This window comes from Saccostrea cucullata, unplaced genomic scaffold, assembly GCF_032062105.1.
Source record: "Saccostrea cucullata isolate Sc308-1 unplaced genomic scaffold, CSIRO_AGI_Scuc_v1 ctg294, whole genome shotgun sequence".
Lineage (NCBI taxonomy): Eukaryota > Metazoa > Mollusca > Bivalvia > Ostreida > Ostreidae > Saccostrea > Saccostrea cuccullata.
Window position 1 is genome coordinate 320,938 of NW_026936003.1, and position 19,309 is coordinate 340,246.

The 19,309-nt window shown below is 29.2% G+C and overlaps 2 protein-coding genes and 2 long non-coding RNA genes across 4 annotated transcripts; 1 reads left to right on the forward strand and 3 right to left on the reverse strand.

Moving 5' to 3' along the window:
* The first annotated feature begins 5 nt into the window (after positions 1–5).
* Positions 6–4,480, forward strand: LOC134244533 (uncharacterized). Its single transcript, XR_009987238.1, has 2 exons — positions 6–210; positions 259–4,480. It is a non-coding gene; the product is annotated as an uncharacterized LOC134244533 (long non-coding RNA).
* Positions 4,481–5,095: 615 nt separating this feature from the next.
* LOC134244505 (uncharacterized) lies at positions 5,096–7,062 on the reverse strand. The gene is made up of 3 exons (XR_009987236.1): positions 6,979–7,062; positions 6,695–6,804; positions 5,096–5,562 (listed from the first exon to the last, which is right to left on the reverse strand). It is a non-coding gene; the product is annotated as an uncharacterized LOC134244505 (long non-coding RNA).
* Positions 7,063–7,805: 743 nt separating this feature from the next.
* Positions 7,806–14,162, reverse strand: LOC134244522 (uncharacterized). Its single transcript, XM_062726784.1, has 10 exons — positions 14,013–14,162; positions 10,955–12,780; positions 10,797–10,830; positions 9,646–9,744; positions 9,341–9,355; positions 9,131–9,220; positions 8,781–8,864; positions 8,442–8,498; positions 8,218–8,253; positions 7,806–7,858 (listed from the first exon to the last, which is right to left on the reverse strand). Exons 2-10 carry the CDS (start codon positions 11,021–11,023, stop codon positions 7,806–7,808), a joined length of 537 nt encoding a protein of 178 aa, XP_062582768.1. The 5' UTR covers positions 11,024–12,780; positions 14,013–14,162.
* A 673-nt stretch (positions 14,163–14,835) lies between these two features.
* On the reverse strand, positions 14,836–17,108 carry LOC134244506 (uncharacterized). The gene is made up of 3 exons (XM_062726768.1): positions 16,523–17,108; positions 15,877–16,013; positions 14,836–15,430 (listed from the first exon to the last, which is right to left on the reverse strand). Exons 1-3 carry the CDS (start codon positions 16,566–16,568, stop codon positions 14,996–14,998), a joined length of 618 nt encoding a protein of 205 aa, XP_062582752.1. The 5' UTR covers positions 16,569–17,108; the 3' UTR covers positions 14,836–14,995.
* Positions 17,109–19,309: the final 2,201 nt, after the last annotated feature.

Here is a 19,309-nt window from a genome sequence, read left to right on the forward strand (position 1 = left end):
TTTGTTTTTTTTTGGTTTTGAAAATTTTCATTCTTAGTTATCTTTAAAAAATCATTGATTTTTTGTTTGAAAATAAGATTTATTTCTCATGAATCCTTATTTTAGCAATATACATAAAACAAGTGCATATTTGGCTAATAGAGCCTAATTTTTTCCCTACTGAAATAAATCTAGTACAATTTTCAGTTAACCTTGCACTTTCATGGGGGCGTTACTCTTTCAACATTACGAAATAAGCATCTCTCAAATGGCGAATAGATTCTTATTGGTTAAGAAATTAATAACATCAACAACTTTAAATTTTTGTTGATAACGATGAGAAGACTTTAGCCCCACCACTGTTCTATATGAGGCATCATCATTGGATCATTTCTACACTCGCTGACATTCGCTGGAATGTATATTTCAACTGTGAATGAAAAGCTGTGTAAATTTTAGACGCTAACTAGGTAAAGTCAAGAATACCACGTCTTACTGAAAGTCTAAGGTTGACAGAGAATTGTACCAGCAATCCAGAAAAACCAAAATAAATTTTTCTAATCAATTAAGACAAGGAAGCTTTTGAATAGTGTAAATGTTTTTAAAACAAAAATGTAAAATTAGAATTAATTACATACCCTAGAATACAAATAGGATCGTATATAAAAATTTTTTTTTTTTTTTTTTGCTGAAAATGTTTTTTATATAGATGTTATATAAGGCTTTTATATGTCAGAAAATATCATTGAATATGATGCTTCTTAAAACTGAATTTTATTGAAATACCAAGTTTAGTCAAGTTAATGATCAGAGTTGGTAACCAAGATTTTTTCTACATGTTATTGAGGAAAGTTGTTTTTTTTTTTTTTTTGTTGTTTTTTTTTTTATCTCACTTGAGCCAATATTGCTGAATTTTGTGTGCAACACATTCTTCTATAAAACTTGACTCCACAATACCTTTTGTTCCAATTCAGCCAAGCATGATTATCATAGTTAAAAATGCATATTTGGATTAAGGAAATTTAAATATTCATATAAAATACTATACTCTTGCAAATTCATCTCCTACAGTGTGTATATTTTAAAACAAAAACTATATTCAAGCTTTTAAATAGAACGGAGAAAGATAGTTTGTGGCCACAATATACTAGTATACTCAAGAGAGCATTATTGCCCCTGCCTTTGAATTTTTCCCTTTTATTGCATACTGTTGAATCATTTTTGCTCATTGGGAACCAATGTTCATGGATTTTGTGATCATCCATGTCCACAAACATACATATCCACAAAGTAACATCCCCATAAACAATTTTTGTATTTTTTAAATTGCTGTAAATGTATAACATTTAGCAGTGTATTCTTTTCAGCGCTTTTTCATGCAATGAAGTTTCCGCTAATTCAAGTACAACACTACCGGTAAATGCCTTGCACATATTTAAATTAATTATAAAAACATAAAGAAATGTGCTAAATCAAATCCATGCTAAATTGTTCAAAAGTCAATTTCTGACAAATATCGTACACACTAAATACATGTATAAAACATTTACAGGATTTGAATAAATAGAATAACATTCCCACCAACCAACAAAATTTTGTTTATCCATGATTATTGACCTTCACTAATTTAAAAAATGATTTTAAGGTACGTAGTTCAAAAAACCTTTAAGCAGTTGGTATCTTTGATAGGATTTTACATTGAAAACATTGTAGTAAAGCCTCTTAAGTGCTATTTAATCCATAGAAAATTTGGAAATTGCTAGACTAGTATACTTGAAATATGTTTGATTTAATCTATCCTATCTTCAAATTAATGAATACATCTCACCAAGCAAATAACCAAAATAAGTCTGTTTGTCAGTAGTCATGAAGTTGCACTGATTCATCAAAGCTATGTTCTTGTGTTGTTGTGATTTATTTTTTCTCTGCATTACCATATCAAATGGGATTACCAGGTCTCTGAATGCATGTGTATTAACCAAAATAAATTTTACCTTTTCATTAGATAAAAAGTAACTGTTACATGTAGTAGTAATAATATTCTAACAAACCAGCCATGTATAAATAAATCTTGCATGAAGAAAGTGTAATTGTCATGATATGTAGTGCATGTACGTTATGAACAAAGAAATAACAAAAAAATAAAAGGTAGATCAAAATAATAAAAACACCACAACATGTTAAATTTCTACATGTACATTATTATTGTATGAAATCTTTATATGTGATACACATTTATACATTGTATTACAGGAAGTCTTTCAGTATGTCTTTCATTTCACTTTAAACAGTACTTAAATAAATATATGGCTATATTATATTATCAAGTACATGTAAATGAGATATATGTTATTTCAGATAATCCTAAAAATGTGGATGTACTCACAGAATTAGATTTCACTTCTAATATCTACTTCGACTGCTTAACCTCATATCAATATTTACCTTTTTTCTCTTCATATCTGTTTTAGTGTACATGGATATGTTTCATTTATTTCAAAGAGAAGACGGTGTTATTCTGGATGTTTTTTTTTTTAATGTTTTTTAATTGTTTTGAAAATTATGCCTCCTTATAGTGTTAAATAGTAAGAAATAAACTAATTTGGCAGGAATTTAAGATGCATCATTGTGAAAAACTTAAAAGGACACTGAAATATTTCATGTATTAAATGTACATTTAGAAATTTTTTGAATGGGATTATTTTATGTTTTTCTGCATAAATTTATGATGGAAATTTTTAGAAAATACATTTAAGGTTTTAAAACCCTCTGCTCACTCATATAAAAAGTTGCTTGAACCTTAATGAATTTCTAAAAGAATTGTATTTTATAAGTAAAATACAAGCATTTAAAGCAAAGCTTGTGGGGTAAAATTGGACCAAAAAGACACTTCAACTTGACAAATCTGTAAAGGGGTAATAGACATATATGTCATTAAGAGTTATCTCTCTTATCAGCAGTATCAATGAATCTTTTAACCTTAAGACTTGCATTGACAAATGAGAGTTTCTGTGTAATTTCCCATCCACATATGAAACAGATTATCAATCCTTAGAGTTATCTTGCCATGGAAGAAATTATAAAATTATTCACCATATTAAAATTTTAAAATCCCAAGCACAATCACACCGTATGTATATAATATAAGCAGTACTGGATGCATTTGATTAATAATAATATGACAGATGACTGTTAAAATTACTGTATTTTACTTCTTGTTCTTTTTTTTTTGCCTTTAACAAATGCAGAAATCCTTTTATATATATAGTTTGCAGTATTGATATCACTGAGTTATCCATTTTTCTCTTCTTATGTTATACCATACTCAGTTGTATTTGTTTTTATATTTTATGCTGTTAAAATGCCTTTTTTTCTCTGTGTAAATGGATGGTGCATATTTCTGGTGCTTATTGTTTACGGTAGCAACGGGAAATTATTGTAACTGTTTGTATTGCTTTTATTTTTATTGTTTGTATGTGTATATCTTTTGTTCTCTAGTTATGCACCAACATTCCCACATACATGTACGTTTGCATTTTATATGCTTTTAAAACACATGTGTTCTATAGCGTGCAATTATTATAGTAGAATTCATTGAAGGTGCTTTAAAGGTTTCCCCCCAGAGTATTGAAATAACACAGCTAAAAGACCCAAGAAAGTAATTCTTTGAAGTATGATTACATAATAATTAACATAAGAAATACTTATGCTAAAATAAATGTAAAAGATTTTACTATTTGTCATTATTTACATAAATTTACATTTGAAAAAAATGCATTAGTTATTCATTGAATCAAGTTCAACGTGTCTTGAAAAGAAAAAAGATAAATTTTGATAGCATTATTAAAACTGAATTTCACATTGATGAATTATCAGCGGAACATTTGGTTTAAATTGATGCTGAATTTCATTCAGATTAAAAATTCAATTTGTTTTTAAAAAGTATATTTTTACAACATCACAGCAAGTGAAATTCTTTGCTTTTCACTTACAAATTATGATCAAAACTATGAAAGGGTTTTATCATTGCAGACCCCTCCCCTTCCAATTTTAATCTTTGCAGACCCCCCTCCCCCCTCCCCTCAAATTTTGAATTAAACTAGGTTATAGTTAGTAAGTGCAAAATGTGGGTTAAACTTTTTAAATCATGTTAATAGCCAAAATGGGGAAAAAAAACATACTGCTTTCAAATGCTTAATTCTTGCCTTTTTTTAATCAGAATTGTAAAACTATGAGAACATTTAAAATGCTTGATTTTTTTTAATTTTTTTTTTTTTTTGGGGGGGGGGGTAGCTTTTGAAGTAGGAAATTGATTAAATATTTTAAAAGATAACATATTGTTAGAACAGTGACCCGTTACATGTAGTAGGCAAACACAGTTTGAAGACATATATGTTGATACACTCTCTGTATTGTTAATTACAGTTAAGGTACTTAGTCTATGCAATCAGTTTGAATTAAATTTGTGTATGTGTAAAATAAAGAATATTAGACAAAACAATTTGAAGTTATTTTTTTTATTTTTAAGCTTGAAAACTTCAAATATTTTTTAAAATATGTTCATTATAACTATATTTATTTTTTATATATAAGAATGATATATTCCCAGCTGAAAAAAATTGAGAAGATGAGAAGAATTTTTTTTATTTTCTAGTTACCGTTTGCCAAAAACTTTTCCTAAATATACCGACATCAAAAAATGCACTATACAACAATTTTATTTCATCATCTAGAAAGTACACTGCACAAATAAATAAATGAATAATTTATAAGCTGCACTGAATGTTAATAAGATATGCATTTAATGAGTTTACTAATCTTTATAATGTTCAGGACAGTTGGCTCTGGTTCGTCACAGATTTTAAAGTACATCATCAACTTTTGATTTATAGCATGACACGTGACCTCGTATGCTAATGCGGCCATGATGATGCGCATGTTTTCGTTGAGTGACTATATAAAATGACGGAATTGAAGAAAATGAGAGGAACATTTTTTTAACACAGAGTTTCTGGAGTTCATTTTTTTGTATCTGTGATTGTTTCTCACCTTACTCTTCGTAACATTCCCTCAATTAACTGAATAAATTTTGACACATATTTTTGCCAGTAAAAGCTTGGAAGTTTTAAATGTTTTTATTAGCTTACATTCACCTCTCTTATGGTACAGATACATGTACATATGTTTGCCTTGATAACTTCAAATAGAGTTACAAGCCTTCGATAACCTAATGGCATTTATCTTTTAAAAATTATTAATTCAGTGGTCAACATGAACATTTGATTGAGGCAATATTTGAAAACTTTATATGCAAACTAACCAACCAAAAAACAAGTCTCAAAGTGATATCATGTAAAATATTGTTGACATATTTAAAAATATACAATTATCTACAGTATCGACAAGGAAATGATAAAATCTCTCTTGAACAGTTTCATTCACACCACACAATACACAATATATGGTTTCTCAACAAACCATGCATAAAATCTGAGGATATATATTTTTAATATTATAAATTAACTGCATGTTAATATGGAATACTTTGATGCTTTTTAGGCATTATTTTCCTCAAACTTCGATCTACAAGAAGAAAATTAGAATTAATATGTGCCCAACATATTTTAATTAATGAAAAAAATAATCATTGACTGCATTATCAATATATCTATATTAAGTTAATTTTATAATCTTTTGTTACTCTTTAGTAAAACTATTTTTTCCTTTTCTTAAATACTTTGTTTAGAATAAATTAAAACTTACTCCTGAAGATCGGTTTTCTCAATTTTTATATAATTTAAGAAATGTTCTGATTTATCAATCTTACTGAAAATTAAAGTTATACAAGGATAAACATGATAAAAGGATCGAGAAATATTTGTTTGATCTATAACCTTGTTAGAAGAACACCCATTTAACCCCAAGGTAAACATATAAGCTAATTTCTGTTTCTGTATGATTTTAGGATAACTGTACGTCGACAATAATTTTTTAACAGTTTTGGTCCCTAGGTTATGTTATAATGTTGTTGGTCCCTAGCTTATGTTGACAACAGTGATCTTGTTTTTTTTAACTGGCCTTCAGTCAAGGTGTGAGAAAATGGACTGAGAACAACATAAAAACAAAATCTACAAATAATACAAATATGTGAAACGTGCTTAAAACACGGACCCCTAGGAAATTAGGTATCTGTGTGTAAATGAGGAGTAATCATAATGGTCATTTAATGGACCCTATGCATTGACCTGGCATACGAAATAATCCATTGTCTAAATTAGTAAAGAAATCATGGCCTAGCAATTGATAGTCAAAATATATGACCCAATGATATATAATTTTTTTGCAAACAGGGTTATTATAATGACAATTTAATTTTTAAATGTTGCCTTAATATAATGTTTTTAAAGTTTCTGCAATATCAGCTTATTTGTTAGTTGTTGCCTCCCTTGGTTTGAAAATTGATCAAACTTTTTTTTTTGATTAAATAAGTTTGAATGAGAAAAAAACATATTTAATTGATAGTATAATTTACTGCATAAAGAAAGTCGTTGACAATAGAGAAGCTGAAGCAATCTCCTTTCTCACACAGTTTATTTTCAATTGTCCATTTGCCGAGTTCAAGTAAAACTTTAAGATTAAAATAAACGTATGAACTCTCCACCCACAATTTCTGTTATCGAACACAATTTTTTATGCAGATCTATAAAGTACTAACCTGTGATAACCTAACATCTTTGAGACCTGGTTCAGTAGATTGCATTTTATCTTCTTGTTTACTTAACGTTGGTTCCTGGCGTTGATTAGTTGTTGTCACGGAAGGTGAAACTTAATAGAAAACACTAGAATTAATGAGTTTTAGAAAAAAATATTGATGAAGAGAAGATATGTATCCAGATATTCCAAGTTATTTGATATTGCAACTTACAACAACATATTTGATATGTTATTTTTTGGAGTCTATAATAAACTTTTTCTGCTTCAAATTTTTAAAATTATTACCTATAGATGCTGCTGCTGTTGAAGACTCGGTTGTCATTAAGACTTGTGTATCCTGTTCTATAAGTAATACTAGTATTCATTTAGTTCAATGAAACATAGCTAGAATATGTTTAGCATTGTACGTATTCTTTATTACTGCAGTATGATTTCATATACTTTTCGTGATTCGTTGATGAAAAAATGTTTGTTCAAAGTAAAGGTTTTGTGGTTAGAATTTTCAAGATTTCTGTGAAGTTCATTATATGATTTTATAATGATTATATTTTTTGTCCACATACATGTATAGTAAAAATATATCAATGAAAAAGAGAAAAGGTGTTTGACAATTTTGTACTGTTTAATGGATCTTTGAAAAAGAGAATAAGGTTATCTCCATATATTTCATAGATTTTGCAAATACGCATGTTTGTTTCTATGCCTTGTAAAAGGATGAAATCCAAGTTCTTTATTCACCACCTTCTACTTTTTTTCCTGTTACCAGGGTATCATTTTTTTTTTTAATTTTGTAATTAATATAATTTTAATATTTTGCTTAAATGATCATATAAGGCTTAAAATGTTGCGAACTGTCGCAATTTTAATGTATCTTCTAGAATTTTGATGATGTACATCTATAATCTAGAATGTTCTTTATGTTACGAGAATGAATTATCAAGAAGTCTCTAGAATATGTCAGAATGTGATGACCTAGAATTTTATAGAAGTTTCTATTTCCAGATGTTTCTTCAAACTAAATATATGAGAGTTTCTGTGAGAAAATAACAGTTGAGTTTACATTGAGTTTAGATTGAAGACATATAATTTATATCATATCAGAAACCATCTGATCATCTTAGCCAATGTGGTATTGTGATTGTTAACCCTTGTGGATTTGTTTTGCCTTTAATTTTGTAATAAATTATAAATTTTAATATTTTGCTTAAATGATCATATAAGGCTTCAAAGCACTAATCTTTTTTTTAAACTTTCAAAATCTTTAATTATTACAATGAAATATTTATTTGACATGTACAGGAATCAATTATTTCATTAGATAGCAAAACTTTAATTATATACCAAATTTCTAATTTAAAAAATCAGATAAATTCACTTTTTTTGCTGTGACATGAAAAAGAAAATAATGCTCACTTGCAACGCAAGAAAATATTATTGATATCTTTATCTGTCTCTCCTTTGAGGTAACCAAAGCATCAAATTCTGAGAAACACCCAAAAAGAGAAAAAATAGTGAAATACTTACTTCCATGTTCCTCGGCTTTTTTAACGTATGATATATCTGCAAATAAAGGATTTCTGCGGAGATGCATTTCATTTGAAAAGAATAATTCATATTAATAATAATGATAATGGTAGGTGCAAATTTTAAAACAAAGCAGTAATAAAACAAAGCTTTTTAACATGTGCAGTTGATGCTGACCTAGTTTATTTTATCTCAGGAAATTGTTAAAAATAAATATTTCAAACCTGCTGCGAGTTGCGGCATACTAAGATGATTATCAGATGAAGTTGAATCGCTGCCATCTGTCCGAAAAATATTTTAAAGTGAAATACTCACTATCTACTAGTTTATTTATAATACTAGTATTGGATTGCTGATGATAAATAAATGAAGAAAAAACTAACAAATATTACAAATTTTTCATTAAAATAAGAATATTGATGTTCCCTACAATTGAGGCGAAATATTCAATTTGCATGATTCCACTTTTTAATCGTATCATAGGAATCCGAGAAACATTTAGAAAACTGGCTATTTGTACTGTATTTGTAGAAATACGGGTAAGTATAATTAACATCACTTACTGGGAAATTGACCATGTGATGGTGACTTCACGTTATTGACTTTATTTTTCACAAACATGTGTCCTTCGATCGATCCATAAAAATCTACAAAATTGAAAAATATATAACCAGGTATACATACATTTCTAACTGTATACAAGAACTTCATAATAAGTAAACATTTTTAAAAAAATTATTATAATGCTGATTTTCATTAGTTTTCTGAGTTCATTTTGAAAGTATTTGGTTTGCTTGTGTTTTGATCTTCCAGATGGTGGTATTATGAGACACAGTTTAAATACGAATGCATAAAATGAAGATGAAGAATGCGGATGTTTGATGGTAACCATGGTAAACTATCAATATCTGACCTACTGAAGGCGGCGGTTCCATATCTTTGTTGAATTTTAACTTTTTCCAACTTTCAATCGCTGGTCCCATTTCCTTTAAGCTGGTTAACGCTAAAACAAAGACACTTGCAAAACTATATCTTTTACAATCAATGTGATTCAAAACAGTTCTAAGAATAAAGGATAGCTTTTTAATTTAACATTAATTGATTTAGGAATAAAAATACTTACTTACTTCGCCATTTTCTGTAATTAAATATCAAGTGCTTAATTTAAACAGTAAAATAGGAATATAATTATTAAGTTTGCTTTATAAATCAATCATCGAAACTGAATCTATTGATCAATAAATCAGTCAATTATTTATTATGCAAATTTTTATAAAGTTATGGAAATTATTCAATTCTACTCTGTTCGTAGTTCAAAATATTTCATTGCACAGAAATAGTAATCATCCTGTAGGTATGACCTTCCTATTTATATAAACAGATGATTTTAAAGTATTTTTTATGGTTACAAAGAACAAATGTTCATACCATGATATGTTAAGTTATTCTTCTCAATTATCCGTTCAATCTTTGGTTGTTCGTCAAACGAGTATTCTTTCAGTTGAACGACTATGCCTTCCGTCCCATCTGCATCAAAACAGAGATTAAAGTTAGAATAATTTCAAAGGAATTTAAATCTTCATGTGTTTTTGAATAGGTATTAAACATGAAAAAAAATTCTTTCAGCTTTCTTGCAGAACACTATACATCCTAGTTTGTTTCTGCTTTATTACTCTTTAGAACTGTAAGGGGTTTTTTCTAGCAGGGAAATGGAATGACCGTGTCATTGAAAAGACCTATTGACAGTTTTTGAGTCTATTTATATACTCTGCACTGGTTATGGGTAAAAGTTTGACTGTAAAAGGATGATAAGCAAATTCAAGCTTTCTTTCCCTAAAATGTGTGAACTTTTTTGTATATTTATTCCCGTACTATTATCAAAGATACAGGAATAAATAGTTTTTTATGCATCCTTTAGTCTTTCTACTGGCTATCTGTCTGTCTGTCTGATCTTTGAAGTTTGATGTAAAATTTAAAAAATCATGAACAGTGATCAGTCTATATAAATGAAAGAAATTTTGAACATGGCAAAAACTCGATAAACCAGAAGTTGGATCAAGTTCATTGAAGGAATGGGTATCCCCTACTGACGACCACATCCGTCGCAAGCCACGTTTTGATCAGGTACGGAGTACTCAGTAGTTTGATCTTAGTATAAGAGAAATGACGTAACAAATTGTACACAAAATTCAAACTCCTTTTATTGGAAAAATCCCATGGCCATGTTGATAGTGTTTTCATAATTCACTTCATAATTCACAGGATTTTCCTTTTGACAAGTCCATTTTAGGTACCATTTTTTAACCCTTATCCTTGACTTTGAATTTGACAAACATTTGCTTTCGAAAAACTTGAAAATTGACCTTGAGCAGCCATCGTAGTTCAACAGACGACACTTGTTTTCAAATATTATATGAAATCATTTACCATCAAAAGTAGTAAGCTCCAGTTTGTATAAGAATATGGTTTCTTATTCATATTATTCATCGTTTATTTATTCATTAATTATGATCATTTTTAATTTCAAACTTGTACTTATACATGTTATATAATGATAAAATAAATGTAAGACAACTCACTTTTTTCAGATCCATCTGAATCTATTTCAGGCAACTGAAACGCAGAATAAAGTAAAAGATATTTTTTTAACCCAACATCAGCGGGAACAAAATGGATCCAAACACAATTATAAATCCTCAGGGTCAAACATAAGTCTAGACGATATCAACCTACTTACCGATTTTGATCTAATAACAACAACAAAACAACAACACAAAAACAATCCGTATGTCCTTTTCGTTTCCATTACAAAAACGGTAGCAATTTTTAAATATTATTATTATGCTTTCAGCTAGGACACAGTAATAATTCCAAGTATCTGCTTATACTTGTAATCAGACCTAATTCGTGATATAAGATTCATCATATCACATGTTGTGTCAGATCTTGCATTTATAATTATTAAACGTATTAAGTTATCGTACCAATCATGTCTGAATGTATACTACAAGAAATGGAGGAATTGATTGTTCATTCATGACTTTGATTTACAATCCGGAAATTAAATTATGAAATATTGCAAATTAAATTCAAGGTATAAATAGAAATATAAAAAAAACTATTAAATCCTTAGAGCATGACAAAGTCAATATATAAGGTTTTTCAAAGACCACATACCTTGAAAATCTTCCGTTTGCTTTTTTTCTTTTCTTTTTTTTAATTTGCAATTTGATTGGAACACAATTTGCACAGCAATAAATATGACTTTTAAAAGATCTCTACAAGGCTTCGCACAAAATACTTACACACAAAATATTATTATATTAAAATTGCAAGCTTACATGTAATAAAAACAAACCAAATATACCATGCATCTTTCTTGCTTTATTCACTATAAAAACAATTAATGAGTTTCAAGGAACACATATCTTGCATACAATAGCAATAAATGACAAGTTGAGAGTTTCAGAAATGTCATAAACATTGCAAAGTACAGGTGAATTATAAATGCTACTATATGCACATGTGTATGCATTTGTTAAACGGGCGAAGTGACAGTCAATAGACCAACCATTTTTATTATTATTAAAGGCTCCATTATACAATTTATTAATTGGAAAACACATACTTTGTTCAAGGAAATTCTTTAACACTAAAGATAACCCCACATCAAAAAAACAAATAAATATTACACATATATTGTACATGCATATGAAATTTAAGTACATACTTGTGTTACGATTAGACGCCATTTTAGAATTTAAGCTAATTGAATTACGTAAGTACGTAAGAGACATAAGTGTTTGTTTCCCATTAATCACACAAAACTCAATTTATAAAAATACAATTTTAAAAGGAAGAAATCCATATATTTTAAGAAATAAATAATACTTTCATTTCTGCTGAAATTGTTTTACGTTTTAAAGATAGAGAAACATTTTTTCGACATTCACCACAATAAATTTCGTATGATACACGTATATAAGCATCGAAAGAGAACAGTTTCGAATTCTAATCTATCACTTTAACAAAACACTTTTTTAACATGATTAATGTTCAAACTTATAAAAACATACTGAAATGCTTTAAACAGTTTTGTTAATCGTCATATTCATCATCCGAATCATCGTTGTAAGTTTCTTCTCTCTTTGCAAATGCCAGGAAGTAGGGCTGTCCAGCTACATCCCAGAAATCTGCCGGTTTTGTGTATTTCCCACCAGGATTTCCTCTGATTATGATTTTCTTCCCGTCATTTTTGGTTGTAAATCTCCAGTCTTCGATTTTCTTCGTTGATCGCCAAATCTCAAATACCTTTGAGTAATCATTCAAGGAAAGCTGTTTCAAAACCCAGAGGCTTCTGTTGTTTCTAGCATAGTACTTGTTTGGTTCTTTGTACTCAGCTTCTTCCATGTTCTTTAAAATGTAGTCTAGATATTCCTTTTTGCCTTCAATTATTGCATCCAGTACGGCTCCTATCTCTTTGTCTTTTAGTATCCCCATTGCAAATTTATTTTTGACTGAGTCCTGTGAAAAACTTACATCCCTAAGGGGATCAACTTTAACCTAATAGGTGAAAGAAAAATAATTATGATTTACACGTATTTCGCTTTTATTGTTAATATCCAATACATGTACGAGGGTTGTCCAAAAAGTTCGTGGACAATGACGTTTTTGTTAGAATAAATGGTTCCATATGCATCTATTGTATATCAAAATATTTCTTATGAAAAACCAAGTAAGAATGAATTATTTTTTACTGATAAAACTTAATATTTTTGAAAACAAATCGGGGTCTTTAAAGATCGCAGATTGTGCGCACGGACCAGTCTGACGTTAAGCTTATTTTATTATAACGTCGAACATTTGGATTTTGACTTAACACATGTTCTTGGACACACATTACATTTCTTTTTTAAGGAGTAACGCACTTCTATGTGCTAGCAATAATCTTTAGGTATAGATTATAATTTATTTAATTTTTAAAATTCAGAACAATGCACAAAAATTTACGAGCGCCATCTAAATAAACAGTTTGTATACACAAACTGCACAGCCCAGTCCGACGCTGCGCTAGATTTATAACAACGTCATGTATAGAAATCTCCATTTTCAGTAAATCACATGTGTTTTTAAATTCTTGTATTGTCTTCAAATTTGTACGCACCGTTGAAAAAATCGTATATACCAATCTCAAAACAATACACTAAATGTATTTCAATAATTTTGAGTTGTTTTAACAAATATATTCAACCAAATTAGAACAACCGTCTCTTTTTTTGCGAATGACACATATTTGTTTGGGTTTTTGTTTAATATTTGTACTGTCTATATAAGTAAACGATACTTAAGATATCATAAAATGATTATAGCCTCTTTATTTGTGTTACATAAATTTTTTATTAATTTTTGACTTGTTTTATTTAAAAATAATCATTTTAATCCGAATACTTTATATCAGAGTTTGTGTCATTTTAACCTTGTTCCGTGCGCACTATCTGTGATCTTTAAAAATCCTGTTTTTTACAGAAATATTAAGTTTCATCAATAAAAATTAAATCATTCTGACTTGTTTTTTCATAAGAAATATTTTGATATAGAATAGATGCATATAGAACCATTTATTTTCACAAAAACGTCATTGTCCTCCAACTTTTTGGACAACCCTCGTAAATTCAATTCAACCGTTTTGCAATGAATAAGACGTATTTCTTTATTCTCTCGTGTCTTATCTATAAACTACTTCTATCTTTGTACATTTACTTTCATTTTTAAATAAACAAAATATGTACATATACCTTATGCCTCTCTCCCATACTTTTTAAATAAAACGATAGCAAAAGCAAAAGTAACTGTCGGTTTTCCCAACTGAAACCGGATACAACGTTTTAAAGACGACCCGCCTTAACTATACTCTATTCCATTTAAGTAATCTGTTTCAATAGACCATAACAGGGGGTAATTTTTATTCTCTAACGTTTAGGTATTTGTTAAACGAGTTTACTTATTATTAAAAAAGAGCATATGTTTCTTGGTTGCATATATAGCCTTCAACTGTGTTTTGATTCTCAGTATTATCTGATACTATATTTCTGAAGTGCAAAGTTCACTTTTTATTTAAATTAAATCTCTACTTTTACCTCGATATTCTATTATAAATGAATAGTTTAAAGATTTGCCTTTATTGTTTTTTATGTCTGTGTAAGAAAAGTATTTTATATAATATTCAATGTAACAGATTGTGAACCAATGCATTCATAAGTATACGGGTATATATATAGGGTGAAGTTTGATTTGCCTAAATTTATCATATTTATCTCAGATTTCCCAGTAAAATATAACTCAATAAACATGAAAAATCTCAATTATATATATAAAGGATTCAAATGCACGTTGGTTTACGTACATATCACAAAACATATCTTTGCGAAGATAAAAGTCCTTTATAATACCGGAAATCAACTTCAATTAATAAAACCCAACTAATGCATTTGTTTTCTAATAATAGCAAATAGAGCTTTTAAAAAATAGAGAATTATATTAAAATTATTGAACGTTGACGTTGAAGCGTAGAACGAATCAACATTTTTTTTGCATTTCATTTATTGAAAGCTTGTGCCTAACACTTGTATGTAATACAATCTCACCAAAACACCAATCAATTTCTTTACACTTTCTAAATGTAATATTAAAGTTATCTGTACTTTTTTAGTATATGGAAAATCATAATCATTCCGAATTTCCTTGATGAAAATCTGCACACTAATGTTTATCATCTTCTTCATATTTGTAATCTTTTTCTCTCTGTAAAGGTCATAAGATAAGACTGATTAGCAATGTCCCAGAATTCTCCAAGCTTTGTGTATTTTCCTCCAGGATTTCCTCTGATCAAAATTTTCCTTCCATCGTTTTTTGTGGTAAACCTACGTTCTTTAATTTTCCAATTTGACCGCCATATTTCGAATTCCTTGGCATAGGTATTTAGAGAAAGTTGTTTTAAAACCCAGAGACTCCTATTGTTTCTGGCATAGTATTTCTTTGGTTCCTTATACGCAGCTTCTTCCATATTTAAAATGAATTCAAGGTATGTGTTATTTCCTTCCAAAATAGAATCTAACACTGTTCCAATCAACATGTCTTTCAATATACCCTCTTTAAATGTATTTCTTATGGAATCCTGAGAGAAAGCCACGTCATTCAGAGGATGGACTTTTACCTAGATTTAAAAAGTAAAGTGTCTTTTAGTATATCAAAATGTCACAACCGTCAAGTACTGATTGCATCATAAAACTGTCATCATATCTTCAATTCTGTAAAAATAAAAAATGACTGATTTCTTTCAAGTTAATAAGATTTAGAATATTATCGAATTAGTTATCTGTGTTAAAAAAAGAAGTGTTTAGTTTTACTTTTAAATAAGCTGATATATTATTTCAAAATCTTTGATTTATTTTAAAAAAAACTTTGACACACATGACTGGTTTCAGATGATAGAAAATGTCAAGACACGTATTAAAGCCGTGGTCCTTGACATTTTATTTTGGCCGAGAATAAATTCCTACATTTAAAATGAACTTACTTTTTACATAACATCTACACAACTAGAAAGTTTCTTCTTGGAAAACTATTTGTTAAAATTGTGTGTTTCAAATAAAAACAAACCTTCTTTCTCTTTCCTTTGCTCTTTCTATCACATGATATGTCTGTACATGTCGAATTCTTCCATGGAAATACTCTATAAAAGCCTCTTGGGACAATCTCATCATGTACATTGTCCAGGTAGTTCAGTGGATGGAATTCTGAATAAACATGTTCAATGGCTTTAAAATAATGATTAATCATTATTCATACATGGTCTTGTCTAAATTAAATAGACAGAAATAGAAAACAGTGCGATTTCTTTCCTTAAAATTAAGTACCTCAAATATAAGCCAAATTATAGTTAAAATGTTTGATTTGGTAACTGGTAAGGAACACACATATAGTAAATATTCAAACATGTTAATTTGTTATTGAGACCTGAATACAAACTCGTAATTATCCTGAATATCTTTATTTAGTTCGTCATTGTAATTCCAATGCTAGAGATAGAAACTAAGTCTTAGGAATACATCAACATAAATATTATAAAGATTTTTGAAAAAAAATTATCTGCATTAATTATATAATTTTCAATAATTTTGTTTTACAAAAAAATGATCAGAAAAATTTAGTTCCTTTAAATAAATATCAAACAGAAAAGAAATAAACACGTAAACCATTCAAACAGCAATGAAGAGAGTAAAATAAGAAAAATTGCAAGTCTTACCAAATGATCCAGCAAAAGCAAGAATAAAAACTAACTGCACAAACATAAGGAACTTTTCCTTCAAAGTTAATCACAAATATTATACAGGTAATGCAATCATGCTATGATAGTTTCACATTGAAATGTTAATGCATTTTGTGCATTATGAAGGTCAGTCTAAAATTAATTGTGGTGCTGAAGTTGTACAAAATGTCAACTTAAATGTCATCTTTATTTCCAATCGATATTAACATTTTCTTTCTACCACATTTAAACATTTTATTTCTTCCATTGCTGTTAATTGTTTTCCTAGCACCTTGAAAATTCCAAATAGTGTTCTTGTAAATACACACAGTTTTAATAACACCTTGAAAATCCACAATCATTTAATTGGAAAATTTAAAATCTATCCTTGTCAGATTCACCTTTAGTTGCAAGCGTTCTTTCTAAAACCACATACGTTTTTTACATAGATATTCTTATTTGAACTTTTTCTATGCCTCTTTTCAGAAGTTGGTCAATTGCATACTTTCACACACCATATATACAGCTACATAGATGCGGCACAGCTTGCACCTGATCAATTGAATTAAGGCAATAATTTTAGATTGGTTTGTTGTCTGGATCATACATTTCCTTTTTTCGATTCTTATTTGAGGTGCATCGTACAATTCTCTCTGATAGAAAATATATCAATATGTGTTTTGGTAAAAAACTATAGAAAAAATGTTTTAAGGAAGTTGGGTTCTGTTATCAAAAGTATTAAGAATGTTTTGCCAAGTATAATTTTAGAATAAACACACATAGCTTCATAAAATACTGTAAAAGTGGTTATATTGCGAAAGTTTAACGATTTCTTCATCTTAAAAAATTTGACGAGTGCAAACTTTGACGATATTTTTGCTATGCAAAATAAAAATGAGTTATCTTTCTTTAATTCCTTACACCTTTGCCAATTTCTCCATACTAGTATCGACGACATAGTACGGACTAAGTCCATTGCTACTATGAACTTATGTAAAATTAGTATTAAAGGGTGTTTTTCAAGTTTATTTTTTTTCAGTATGCATGTTACGCTGGCTAAATAACCTTCATTGCAGTCGGTATTAACGGACGGAACCTGCTAACACACTGACTTTTTCCATGAAATTGTCACAAACAAAATTATCTCCTCCAGACCTGTACATACTATGGATATGTTTAAATAGCTGTTATAGATAAATAAATTAATAAAAGGAAGCTTTTGTTTGTATATCATTTAACTGTCAGGTTATACTGCCCGGGGAAAGAAACCTGCCGATCGGCAGGGCATGATAGTATTTACATATCAATTTACCGTGAGTCATTTAAATATGTGTTTGTTTGACTAATTTATCAAGTAAAAATTCAATTGCAAGTGGGTATCTTTATATATGCATTTAAACATTTGAACATTTTATTTCACTTAATTAGGGCCTCACATGAGGAATAAAAGTACAAGAAATAAATCAACAATGACAAGGTAACAAATGAACAAAGGATTAACATATATATACAATATTAGTTTTGAAGTTTGGAAGAAATTCAAGAGTGAAATAAAGACATTACAATTTTACAAAATTTACATAAGCCAATTAAGATAAATTTATCATCTATAAAATAAATTGAAACAAATTGAAAAAAAATCTACTTTTTGAAAATATTACAACATTTGTTTTAGAACATTGACTTTAAGACTCCAGGTTTCACAATCAAGATACAAAGCATTCAGGGCTGACTGTAACTCCGGAGCAGTTTAAGCAAATATAACTTTGTCGTCAGTATATAGTAACAAGTAGAACTTAAAAAAAAATACCTCAATATCTTCATTATCAAAAAGTAAATGAGATATTTTATAAACATCATTGAGCCCATTATATGCATAGGACATAAAATCAGTCAGATCATTTAGAAATAATGAAAACAAAAGGGGAGATAGGTTTTCACCTTTTCTAACACCAATATTACACATCAGAAAAAAAAACTCTAACTATTTCTTACACAAGAATTGGCATTTTTATAAAAGTTCTGCAAAAACATTAAGCATTTTACCATTGATATCGCTGCGCAGGAGCTTCTGGCAAAGTAAAGTTCTATTAACTGAGACAAAGGCTTTTTTGTAGTCAATAAATGCACAATTTAATTATTTCTCCTGGCTATATACAAGTCAAAAAGACAATTCAAGTTAAAAATATGTCCTACAGTTCCATATCCCTTCCGCCAGCGTGGAGTAGTGGTTAGAGCGTCTGCTCTAGAGTCGCGAAGTAAGGAGTTGATCCTTACGTCGCGGGTTCGGATCCCACTATGGGACGTGGAGACCGGTCCTTCGGATGAGACCGTATAAACCGAGGTCCCGTATCGCAGTAGGTGCTGGCACAAAAAGATCCCTCCCTGCTCAATGGCCCTGAGTGCCGAGTATAGGACAAATTTTCCAGCTCTCAACCGGCAAGTGGTGCCGTCTCCAAACTCCTCGAGATGGACGTTAAACAATATATACAATCAATCAATCCATATCCCTTCCGAAAACCTGCGGGCTCTTCACAAAGAATACCATAATTTACCACAAAACAGGAAAGCCTATTATTCAAAATACATGTAAATAGTTTTCCGAAAAAAAACCTCTGTATACAAATGAAGGAATTATCCCAGATAATGACATAGATATTAGCGTAGTCTATCACAAGTGAAGAAATAAAGAATGCAGTAAATAAGTTAAAAAACCAATAAAACCCCAGGTGGTGATTAGGTTTTGAATGAGTATATGAAAACAACTATTTCAGTTCACACAGG